The sequence below is a fragment of the Calidris pugnax genome, unplaced genomic scaffold, assembly GCF_001431845.1.
Source record: "Calidris pugnax isolate Ruff unplaced genomic scaffold, ASM143184v1 scaffold81, whole genome shotgun sequence".
In the NCBI taxonomy this organism is placed as follows: Eukaryota; Metazoa; Chordata; class Aves; order Charadriiformes; family Scolopacidae; genus Calidris; species Calidris pugnax.
In genome coordinates this window covers 10812206-10823861 of record NW_015090880.1, presented here as the reverse complement: position 1 = coordinate 10823861, position 11656 = coordinate 10812206, and the positions used below count along the sequence as shown (strand labels likewise).

General features: G+C 44.1%; 1 protein-coding gene across 1 annotated transcript; it reads left to right on the top strand.

Moving 5' to 3' along the window:
• Window positions 1-6: 6 nt before the first annotated feature.
• On the top strand, window positions 7-11414 carry SLC25A20 (solute carrier family 25 (carnitine/acylcarnitine translocase), member 20). The gene is made up of 9 exons (XM_014946873.1): window positions 7-176; window positions 792-884; window positions 2830-2957; window positions 4602-4692; window positions 5663-5780; window positions 6851-6923; window positions 7537-7646; window positions 9587-9711; window positions 10240-11414. The coding sequence occupies exons 1-9, from the start codon at window positions 72-74 to the stop codon at window positions 10300-10302; spliced, it is 906 nt and encodes a 301-aa protein (XP_014802359.1). The 5' UTR covers window positions 7-71; the 3' UTR covers window positions 10303-11414.
• The last annotated feature ends 242 nt before the right edge of the window (window positions 11415-11656 follow it).

Sequence of the window (11656 nt, the reverse complement as noted above, 5' to 3'; positions counted from 1 at the left end):
ACTGGCTCGGCGGGGACGCAGCGCCCCGGCCCCGTTCTCCACCTGCCGCCACCACCGTCGCCGCCGCCGCCATGGCGGAGCAGCCGCAGCCCATCAGCCCCGTGAAGAACTTCTTTGCCGGCGGCTTCGGAGGCGTCTGCCTGGTGTTCGTGGGGCACCCGCTGGACACCATCAAGGTGAGGCGAGGGAGAGAGGGGCCCGGTACCGGAGGGCACGGGGCGGCTGCGAGGGGGGGACTACGCTTCCCAGCGGGCACCGCGCGGGGGACGGCAGGGTCTCCTGACGGGGTGGACTACATTTCCCGGCGTGCACCGCGGGGAGGCTGGCCCTGCGAGAGGGCGCCCCCTGGCGGCTGGGCGGGCCCTCTCGGTGGCCGGTTTATAGTAAAAATAAGGAAAAATAAGCGTCGGTGTTCCCGGTGCTGGAGGGAATGGGGAGCCCGGGCCTCTCCTGTGAGCTCCTCCTGGGCCGGAGGGAGGCCAATGACCTGCTGTGAGGGAGCAAATAGGGGTCTGGGACACACAGCAGTGACACAGCGTTAGTTCTCAGGTGTTCAGGTGGTGGTATTATCCTGGTGTTATCCTAGCAGTTAATTAGTTACATACATTAACTATTAAATGTGTTAAAATTCAATCTCTTCTGCAAGGGGCTAAGTGATGTCAATCTCCCTACCCATATAGTAAAGTCTGGTCGCAAAACTTAACTCCTTAATGGTCACAGAGGTGTTTTCTGAATCAAAGTTTAGCTAGTAATATTTAATAAAATAATGTTTTCCTATCCCTTCTCACTAGGTCAGACTGCAAACCCAGCCCAAGCCGCAGCCCGGGCAGCCTCCGCTCTATTCTGGGACCTTTGACTGCTTCAGGAAGACTCTGGTTGGGGAGGTACAGTGTGAGCGCGTCGTCTGCGCTACTGCCAAAAATATCAGTTGTTCCCGTACGTCGCAGGAATGGAATCGTGTGGGAATGTTGTCTCTCAGAGACTACACGATTCTTGGGTTATCAGTCGAATTGATTCTAACTAAAATTTTTCAGCAGATGACAAAACTTGGGGGATACTTGTAACCCACCTGCTCCGGGTGCATGTCTCTTTGTTTTGTTAAGAAATGGCCTTGGTTCAAAATATCATGATAATATCTGAAGTTATAGACTGGAGTGAATGTTGGTAGTTGTTTGCTGGCGTTGTTGTTGTTGGTGGTGGTATTTGGAGTTGTCTCTGGAAATCCTAAAATAGGCAATAACTTTTGCTGATATAAGCAGGACTTTTACTTTCTTCTACAATGTATTATGCTGTCTATGTGAAGGCAGAGGAGCATTAGCTTGAGTTAATAAATTTTTTATTAATTTTTGGGGGGTTTTTTGAGAACAGAGGGTTGATTATAGTAGTTTTGTTCAGTCTTCTTCAGAGGTGGACAGTGGTTTCACTCCTGAATCAGCCGTATCGTGTGATTGAACTATAGTCTATTTTGTTTTTAGAAATGCAGGCAACCTTGGTTTAAAGACTTTAAGTGACATAGAATCCAGTTTTCTGCTTCGTAAGTTTTCCCAGCAGCTGTTTACCATTTGGAAACAATGGCTGTAAAGCCCAACTGTTTACTAGTCTGCAATCTAATTTCTAACCACTGGATCTTGTTAGGTAACTCTCTGTTAAATGAAAGATCTGTCTCATATCTGAAATCTACTTTCATGACGGTATTAACAGGTTGTTATACAACCAAAGCAAATCTCGCTTCCCTGCTCTCTCCCACAAAGCACTGAAATGCTTTGCTGGCTCTGAATCCCTTGCGGTTTTTAACACCCCTGCTGAAGCACGGACGTCAGAGCTGAACCATAATAATAGCCTTGTGATGTGAAGTTCAAAAGCGATGCTGCCTCTCTACTCCTACTCAATACTCATCAGTTTCTATAAGGAAAACTGTTAAACCTCTCTGCCAAGGCCTTTTGTTTCCCACTGCTCATGGGAAGATTGAGCAGGAGTCTCTGATCTTTGTCAGCCAGATACAATTTCGGTGCACAGTCAGTTGTGCCTGTGAGCTACAGACACATACTGGGATACACTGATTTATCTGGGGGAGGAAGGAAGGGCGTATGGACCAGCAGTTATTTAATTTGTGCATCTAGTCTTTATCCAGAAAAATAACTCTCCTTTTTAATTAGAAAAAGTTCAGTTCAAAGGCAAGATAAATGAAATAAATGCTACTGCTAGTGTCTGCATTAGAATTTTCCATCTGCGCAGTCTGATGAAGGGGAACATGGGGAATGTAAAGTTGTATGGTAAAAAGAGTTTTGACTTGGGGAAGGAAACAAAAAAAAAATTCTCTTGAACTCATTCCAAACTGAGTTCATGTGGGGACTTCAGGTCAGTCTCCCTGGCTCTTCCTTTTGTGAGTGAATTTGATCCAGCGGCGTAAGGCTCCGTGTCAGGGTTTTACAGTACTGCATTTGATGACTCATTAGTGGAGCACATGTGTGTTTTTGTATGTATCTGAGAGAGAAGGCTTTTGAAACAATCTATTAGGACTATTACTCTGGTGGCTTTTAGCTTAACTCCCTCATACTTTAGATATAAGTCCAGGTTGAACAGTATTGGAACAGAAGGGTGTAAGTGGTGCCAGTATTTTCCAGGAAGGATAACTTTCCTCTGCAACAAGCCCTGAGCCTCAGCTTAATATGTGTAATTGCAAATGAACAATAGACCCCGTTATTCCTCTGATTAGTTTGACTGTCGACTGACACCATCCTGTATTGTAGCCTTTTACTTCTCAATAAATTAAAATGTGTGCAAAGTCTATGCAAAACCAAGTAATTCTTGTGATAACCTTTCTTGCAGGGAGTCCGAGGCTTATACAGAGGAATGGCAGCTCCTATTGTCGGAGTGACACCCATGTTTGCTGTGTGCTTCTTTGGATTTGGCTTGGGGAAAAGACTCCAACAAAGAACACCTGATGACGTTTTGACGTGAGTTTCTGAGTTCATCAGACAGTTGGGAAAGGCACCCTAAGGCTCTTGCAGCCTGCAGTATTGTCACATATTGAATTGTGGTGTAAATTTGTCTCCTCTCCTAGGTTATAAATATAGTTCTAAAAAATAAAACACTCGTGTTTTTTAATGCTTCTGGAAGCGTGGGACCGATAGCACAGGCTAAAAACAGACAGCATGTGGGCAGGTGCTATGCAATTCCCTTTCTACGCAAGAAAGAGCCATTAAGGAACAATTCCATTTTAGATGAGTGCAGTGTGAGTTATATAATAATTGCCTGCAAAACAGTCTCGCTATTAACAGAAACGATGGGAGAAATAAATTCATGGTCAAGCAGTCTTGACAGCATTCACAGTCCTGATTCTCTTTTCCCTCTTAATTGTGACTCTGCTGCTTCCTTACGTTAGGATATAAAAATAGCCATAGAAATGTTTTATTGTTAATTTCTGAAAAGCAGTGTTTATGAGCAGCCCTTCTCTCAGGCACGTCTAACCACCTGGAAAGGGGGTGGGAAGCTGAGAAAACTTTGTGTGGTTTTCTCCACGCTAACTTAAATGTGAGGAAAGCCCCCTGCCCATAAAGGACTCCCTTAACTTCTTTGCTGAATTGTGATTCGTAGCTCCACAGGAACAGAACTGGAGCTTAGCAGTGTAAGATGCAGTGTGCCTGGGACGTGAGGCCCAAAAATAAAGGTCAGACCCTTAGCACCATGGTTATGGGTCTCGAGGCAGGCAGTGGTTCCTAATGCTGATTTTGAAGGGAAGTTTTGGAAGGAAGCAGATGGAGAGAAACCTGAGGTGCCCGTCCTGTCTTTTCTGCGGCTGAATAATACCAAAGTGAGTGAGAAAACTCAAAGCTTCATTTGAGCAGGAGATGCATGTAGAGTGGTGGGGAACGTCTACATGGCCTGCAAGATTTAATGGGAATTTAAGAGTAAAGAAAGGTGTAAGAACTGAAAAACCTGAATAGAATGCCATCTCTTGGGCAAGTGGAGAGAAGCAGGAGGTGTGGAATTTAGTTAAATTGAGATGTGAGAAGGTAGCAGGACACTGGACGTAAAGATAAGTTTGTGATGGAGAAACCCAGCTTGTTTAAAGCATTTCTGTCACGGAGACTTTGCCACGTGAAAGCAGGTGCAGAATGTGTGGGACGATGGCGGGTTGGTAGGACAGACTTGATGATGGCAGAGGCTGGAGGAGTCAGGGGCTGAGAGGTTACAGAAAGGAGGCTCCTGGCTGTGCAAGCAGGAACACGGGTGGAAACTGAGACCACTGAGGAGAGTGTGAGAGAATGGAGGAGGAAGAGACTGTTGGGAATAAAAATGAATGGGAGTGCTGTAGCAAAAAATGCAAGTACTAGAAATATTAGCAAATACAATGGATGTGAAGACCTGAGTTATGGTTGCTGTGGGAACCAGCGCTTTGACTCCTAGAGATCTTACATGCTTAGCTCTTATTAGGCATTGATGAGGCGCTTCTGCACTCATCAAAAGCAGTGGATGCATTTCTAGTTCCACTGCCTGCCTTGTGTGGAACAGCGTCACCTGGTGAGACAGGGGTCTTTCTGCCCTTCGTGTCCTGTGTACGGTGTTGTGTTAGGGTCTCTTCTGTTTCCTCGGGGCAGATATCCTCAGCTGTTTGCTGCTGGCATGTTGTCGGGAGTGTTCACGACAGTAATCATGGCTCCAGGAGAGAGAATCAAGTGCCTTTTACAGGTAAGGCATTGGATGGTGGTGATGGGAATTTAATTTTAGGGGGTCTTGTGTTTCCATACCAGGAACTTGTTTGGTTAGTGTATTTACTCTGTTATGTTTTTTGGCAGGACTGAGACAATTGTCATTTAATGCAACTGTGTCACGAAGGAGCATTATACAAACTCACCGCGACAGTATAAGTACATGGAGCCTTCATTGCTCTCTTCATTTTACAGAGCACAAGCCTTATGCTCTGTGGCATTATATGAGGCATCAGTGGATGCCTCAGTCCACTTCATTCTGAAAAACTGGACTTTTCCATACTTTAAGAAACTTCTAAAAAAATACAAAACTACTAGATCATAAGACTCTCGTGTAACGATTTTCTGTTACCTTGACGAGTTCCCAATAGGGAATGCATTTCAAAATATGTGAAGCAGTTTTCTAATGTTTGAGTGGCTGTTAGCTCTACGCCTCCTCCAGGATTTTTAAAATATTGGTGGAAAATGTAAACCTGAGCAAATGAGAATACTGTCTTTAGCAGAGGTGGGAAGGTTTGTTGATTTCAGAGGATGTTGAACTCGGTTGATGGAGTGACGGGTGATCACGTGTTAGTTCTGACAGACGTGATGTTATCGTGGAAGCTTTTATACACGTGCAAATTGTTTGAATTGCACGAAACTATTTGAAGGCTACTTTTTGTCAGTGCAAGTGTAGCATTACTTGACTGACTTCAGTCATTTCGAACTTACACTGGGGAAAAATAAGGGAGAATCTGGCCACTGCATGGAACAGTAAACATATCCTCGGCTTGCACAGGAGGGAGCTGCTGGAGGAAATGACGCAGAGGTTTCATATGCAGGAGTCCCTGTGGAATGAGTATGTGCTCTTTCCTCTCTGGAAACACGCGCGTGGCTTTCTAACTATGAGCTGAATGATTGTTCACCAGCCAAAACCTTCACTAGTCAAAACTATCGCTTTAATCTTTCAGATCCAGGCAGCTACAGGTGAAACTAAATACAGTGGCTCTTTGGACTGTGCAAAGCAGCTGTACCGCGAGGCTGGGATTCGTGGGGTGTACAAGGGGACAGTGCTCACCCTCATGAGAGGTAACGGATGGAGACCTTCTGATGCTTCTTCTGCATGGGGTACTTTAAGATAAGAAGCCTGACATAGTATCATAGATCTCAGTGTCCCTTCTTGTCCCTTTAGCCAATTGGAGATGCTGTGTCACACCCCCCCCCCCCCCTTTTTTTTTTTCTTTTTCTTTTCCCCAGTCTGCAGAGCTCCTCCAGTGCCTCAAAGGGACTGAGAAATAAACATGAGATTCTCAGTGAGTGAGAAAGAGATTAGATGATGAGGATCAGAGGGATATAGGAAGTAATTAAGATCTGAGAAGCCAAGTGAAATGAGAGACTTCAGGAGAGGAGCAGAGAGAACAAAGAGAAAACAAAAATACAGAAGTGGGCTTTTTTTTTTCCTTTTGTTTGCTTTTTTTTTTTTTCCTTTCTTCCTTGGGAGAAGGATTGTGACTGCCTGTGACTGTTGCTGTATAACATTGACTGTTTTAGAAGATGTGATTGCAGCAGTTATGCTTTCTACCTGCTCGAGTGTGGGTTATTTTGGACTGGGATGTCGTGACCCCTCTAACAACAACAACCAAGTAGTTGTGCCAGACACTGAATGCCCTACCCAGAGGCTGGTTCTCCAGTTTAGGCATGTGCTAAGAATTGGCTGCGGGAGTGTCTTTAAAAAAAACCCAAAACTAAACCCATCAGCTAAAAAAACCAACCCCGAAATAGAATCATTAGAACAAATAGTGTGCAAAACTCTGGAAGTTCCTGAACTGTTCTGATCTGCTATGCAGCAATTAAGAAAGCCTAGAGCTGTCTCATCATTAGGTTAATGGCCAGCAGAGAGGTTACAGTCTGGCTTGAAAGGCTGCTGATAGAAGTGCTTGAAAACAGATATTTTCTGAGTTCTTGTCTTTAGCACCTGCTGTCCCTGGAAAAGTTCAGGCACCTCTCTTTAGAGCAACAGAAGATTTTATTTTGTTTGTAGAGGAGGTTCAGAAAAGGAATCTGGATGTACATAGTGGTGTTGCTGAGCTGGCATGGGGCTGCTTGCCTCTAGGCTTCATTTTGTTTCCCACTCCTCACAGTCTTTGTTTACCCTCTAGATGTCCCAGCCAGCGGAATGTACTTCATGACGTACGAATGGCTGAAGAACATTCTGACCCCGGAGGGAAAGAGGTTAGTGAAATCTCACAGTCATCATTTTCTGAACTTCTCAAACACTGCTGATTAATCTCCCCAGTTACGGAGAGATTTAGGACAGTATCATCAAAACAATTTTTTTTTTTTGGAAAAAAAAAAAAAGGTTCCTCATCTTGTGAGTTGAGCTGTTTTGTTCTGGGATTAACTGACAATTTAAATAGTGTCCCGAGTTTCTCTCAGATTCTAGCCTTGGATCTTATTAGCCAAGGAATATTTAAATTAGGTCTCTTCACTTTCACCTCTGTATGTGCACAAAAAGCTGGGTGGTTTTGTTGTTGGGGTTTTTTTGTTGGTTTGTTTTGTTTTCCCCCCAGAGCATTTGTGTGTGCTGCTGAATAAAAAGATCTGAACCTTTAGGGTGGAGTTAGTAAATTTTGCCCACGGGGTTTTGATTCTTGGAAATCTTGCTCAGATTTCTGTGTCTGCAGCATTGTGCTGCCTCCTGGTTGTCAGCCAGGCTGCCTCTTTGATTGTCACCTTAGTCAAAACAGATGAGCTTGTAATATTTTGTTTGTTTGTTTCTCTTTTTTTTTTTTTTTTTCATTTTGTTTTTCCTTTTCCCTCCCACCCCACCCTAATCCTGCCACAGTGTGAGTGACCTCAGCGCGCCTCGGATCCTCTTTGCTGGGGGCCTGGCTGGGATCTTCAACTGGGCAGTTGCCATTCCACCAGACGTGCTGAAATCCCGTTTCCAGACTGGTGAGTTGTGTCCCAGCTTGTCACGGCCACAGTCAGCACAGGGCTCCTGCGAGTGGTTCTGGGCAGCAATGGAAGATGCCATCTGAGCATCTTGAACATTGCTTGAGACAACTACATGAAAAACCCAAGTGTATTCCTCGCTTTTTAGTTGGTTTCCTCACAAATTTTTGACGAATGCACATCTGTGTTTCTGCCTCCCTATTAATATAACCACAGAATCACAGAATGATATGGGGTTGGAAGGGACCTCTGGAGATCAGCCAGTCCAACCCCCTGCCAAAGCAGGTCCACCCAGAGCAGGTGGCACAGGAACATGTCTGGGCAGGTTTTGAATCTCTCCAGAGATAGAGACTCCACCACCTCTTTGGGCAGCCTGTTCCAGTGCTCTGCCACCCTCACAGGAAAGAAGTAACTCCTCATGTTAAAATGGAACTTCTTATGTTCAAGTTTGTGCCCGTTACCTCTTGTCCTGTCACTGGGCACCACTGAAAAAGACTGACCCCTTCCTCTTGACACCCAGCCTTTAAGTATTTGTAGGTGTTGATCAGATTCCCCTCAGTCTTCTCTTCTCCAGACTAAAAAGACCCAAGTCCCTCAGCCTTTCCTTGTAAGAAAGGTGTTCTAGGCCCCTAATCATCTTTGTAGCCCTTTCCTGTACCCTCTCCAGCAGTTCTCTGTCCTTGAACTGGGGAGCCCAAAACTGGACACAGTAAATGATCCCGATTCGAGATACCTGTTTTGAAACCTCAGCACAGAAGTTGCAATAATAGAACTGCTTGTTGTGGCTGTTTTGGTGCAAATATAAGTCTTTGAGAGGTTTTGTTATTTCACTTCAGATGTCGTCGTATAAATTGTAGCCTTTGCTATCTGAAATTTACTGTAACTGGGCATGACCTGCCAAGAGCATTTCTTTTAGACGAGCAGATCTGCTCCTAAAGATCTGTGGCCTAGTTGTAGTGAGAACGGCCCCAGGTCTTGAGCTTCAGCAGTTTGACAGATTTTTCCTTGGTTTCTCTGGGAGTCCCAGTCAATGGGTTACATTGTTACAGCTTCTTATATTCTCTGTCTGTGGAATCAGCTCTCGGAGCTATCTCGGAGATAACCATTTTTCTTGAGTCACGGATCACGCTAATCTAGTGCAGGAAACTTCTTTTCTCTGAATAATGGATGCTGTGGTTGTTTGGTATCACAGCAAGGGCTGCGTGTGAAACACTTTACAACTTTGCACCCTTGTTCCACAGAGCCAGTCCCAACGCTGCTGTGCAGGTGATGTGGGTTAACGGTGGTCCTGTTTGGCTGGGCTGTTTTCTGGAGTGCTTGTTCAGAAGGCTGGCAGAGGCAGCACTTTCCAGAGAAGTGTCAGGAGAAGGAAGAACTTGTTCTTTGAATAAAACAACTTTTTAGAAACACTTCAGTGAATCTGTGTAACATCAACATTAAAACAGCCTGTGCTTTTCACTTGAAGTTTATTGCTATTCTTGGCTGTGATGTGATAAGATCATTTGCTGTCTCTTATAAACAAACTTCATCAATTTTTATAGATGACCTCCCTGTCCCCTCATTGCAGCTCTTGGGAGAGCTGTGATCAGTGGTGCAAGCAGCAGCTCAGACATCCAACACTGACAAAAGTTATTCTCCTTTCTTCCATGCCCCCCAGTCACTTGATTAGGTAAATGCTTTGTGGTGATGGTGAGCACGTTCCTTCTGTCTACTGAGTCTTTAGTAAGGTGTCTTTTTTGTTTACCAGCTTTTGACTGAAATAGATAACTTTCCCAGGCAGATGTTTTCACAAAACAGCTCCAGCAATGTTTGGATTCTGGTGCCACTTAGATGGTATAAAATATGAGCCTGTTGAAAATCCTGGGCTGCTACATACACCGCATTCTTCAGTGTTTGTGTCTGTCACACATCTTAACTAATGTGTTTTGTATCCCTTTCAGCTCCTCCAGGAAAATACCCGAATGGTTTTAGAGATGTGCTGAGAGAACTCATCAGGGAGGAAGGGGTTGCGTCTCTGTATAAAGGCTTCACAGCTGTAATGATCAGGGCATTTCCTGCTAACGCGGTAAGTAAATTGCAATTCCAGGTGGACTTTGGGGACCTGGGCACTCACTGTGAACATTTGTGGTCAGTAGAGGAGATGACCAGCTGCTCACTGTTGTACCATTTCAGTGAGATTCTTGTCACTTCTGGATGTTGGTGTCCAGATTCTAAAAATGTACCTTAATCTAGGGGGAACGCCAAGTAAACCTTCCTTCGAAGCTTTTCATGAAAGCCTTTTGACTTATTCTGATAGTATTTCTTGCCTGATTGTACATCCACCAGTAGAAGACAGAAGTGGGTGGATAAGTTGGGACTGGCTTCCCTTTCAGTAAATAATGAGCCAAATGGAGTAGAAGTTCTGCCTCCAGAAGTTCTGGAGTAGAAATGGAGGGAGATGGTAGAATTCTTGCCTCTGGTCCAAGACTTTTTTTTGTTGTCTTCCTCCTTCCACATCAGCCACGTCTGCTGTTTATAGTGCTGCATTTCAAAAACTCTGTGTGGAACGGGTTTTTATAATCCTTATTTGTTCTGTACATTCTCTCTTTTCCAGGCATGTTTTCTTGGTTTTGAAGTTGCTATGAAGTTTCTTAACTGGGTTGCACCAGGTCTATGAAGACCAGGAAGTCTTTGGAAACTAGAAAGGAGAAGGAAGAGAGTGCAAGTCTGCCTCAAAGGAATAAACGAATGATCACTTGAAGTTTCAGGAATGATTACTTGCCTAATACCTTTTTGCCTTCCTTGCCTTCTTTAGGTGGTGCTATGTGCCGTTCAGAAACGTAAGCTGTAGCTCTGAAACAGAGGTGATGAGGAGTTAGAGGTGATTCACCTGATTCTGAGCCAATGTACCATAGCAGTAACACTGCTAACGGACAGCTGTCACTACTACACACCCTACCTTAAGTACTTCCTCATGGAAGAAGGAGACACTTCTTACAATATAATACTTCATTTACAGAAGAAACATGTAGCTATTAATGCTGAAAAAGTCCTTAAAATAATTGTTTGGCAGTGTGTACTTAACTCTCAGGGCATGAGTTAGCAGCTGCACATACTAATATCCACAAGCAATGTCTGGTAGCATTCCTGTCCTTGTAGTTTTTTCATTTGTTTTTCTGTGTTGACAGTGGTTTTAATCTTAAATGTGTGTAATGCAGCAAACACAGAACTCAGCAGAGGAGGCCAGAGCTACGTTTGGGTGCTTGAGGGGTATTACAGATAGAGTATCGGATCTTGTGCACTGATCTTTTCTGTGGAACTAGGAGGAAAAATGAATTATCCTTAACATTTGTACTAAGCTTTACTGAAGCAGCCAGTGGGGAAATGTGTTTGATCCTGAACTTTTCTCTGAAATCCCTTTCTGTCCCGCTGACGATATTCTGAATGTGATTTCAAAAGTACAGCGTGGTTCAGAGCAACCCACAATATATTTGATTCATCAAATGCTGTGTCCTGGGATGCAATCCCTGACCTGGGAAAATTTAACAGTATTTCCAAGAGCTCAATTTCTCTGACACAAGGGGGATACATGAAGGGGATGCTGGCTCTGCAGTCTTGTCTAACTTTATTCTTGCTCCTATTCCTTGGTTTTTTCTTAATATCATTAAACACAATCATATTTTCATTTGAGAAATGACTAATGCTACGAAGCAAAAAGCAACTCTAATTTTTTTTTGTTTGATGCAGTGTTATTGGAACTCAATAAAGCTGGCTGCTGCTTGGCTGGAATGTGTGCTTCCCTTCACTTTTTGCATGGTCACGCATGGTTAGTTTTGCAAAAGTTTTCCAATTCTTAATTCTGAGCTGTAATTGGGAAATAAGTTGTGCCACGCTATCTTTAATTGTTAACCCCTTGCCTTTTAGCTTTTGGATTTCTGACACCAGCCACGGAAATGAATGTTCTGCACTTCAGGGGTTTGTTGCACAAGTCCCCTTAGCTCCTGTGTTGCAGATGCAACTTTTTAACTGTA

What these genes read in the sequence shown, in the direction of transcription:
- SLC25A20 (XM_014946873.1), top strand. Translation starts at nt 72, where the DNA reads ATGGCGGAGCAGCCGCAGCCCATCAGCCCCGTGAAGAACTTCTTTGCC. An exon ending in GAATCAAGTGCCTTTTACAG is followed by an intron (nt 4,693 to 5,662) that starts GTAAGGCATTGG and finishes TTAATCTTTCAG; the next exon opens with ATCCAGGCAGCTACAGGTGA. An exon ending in CTGACCCCGGAGGGAAAGAG is followed by an intron (nt 6,924 to 7,536) that starts GTTAGTGAAATC and finishes ATCCTGCCACAG; the next exon opens with TGTGAGTGACCTCAGCGCGC.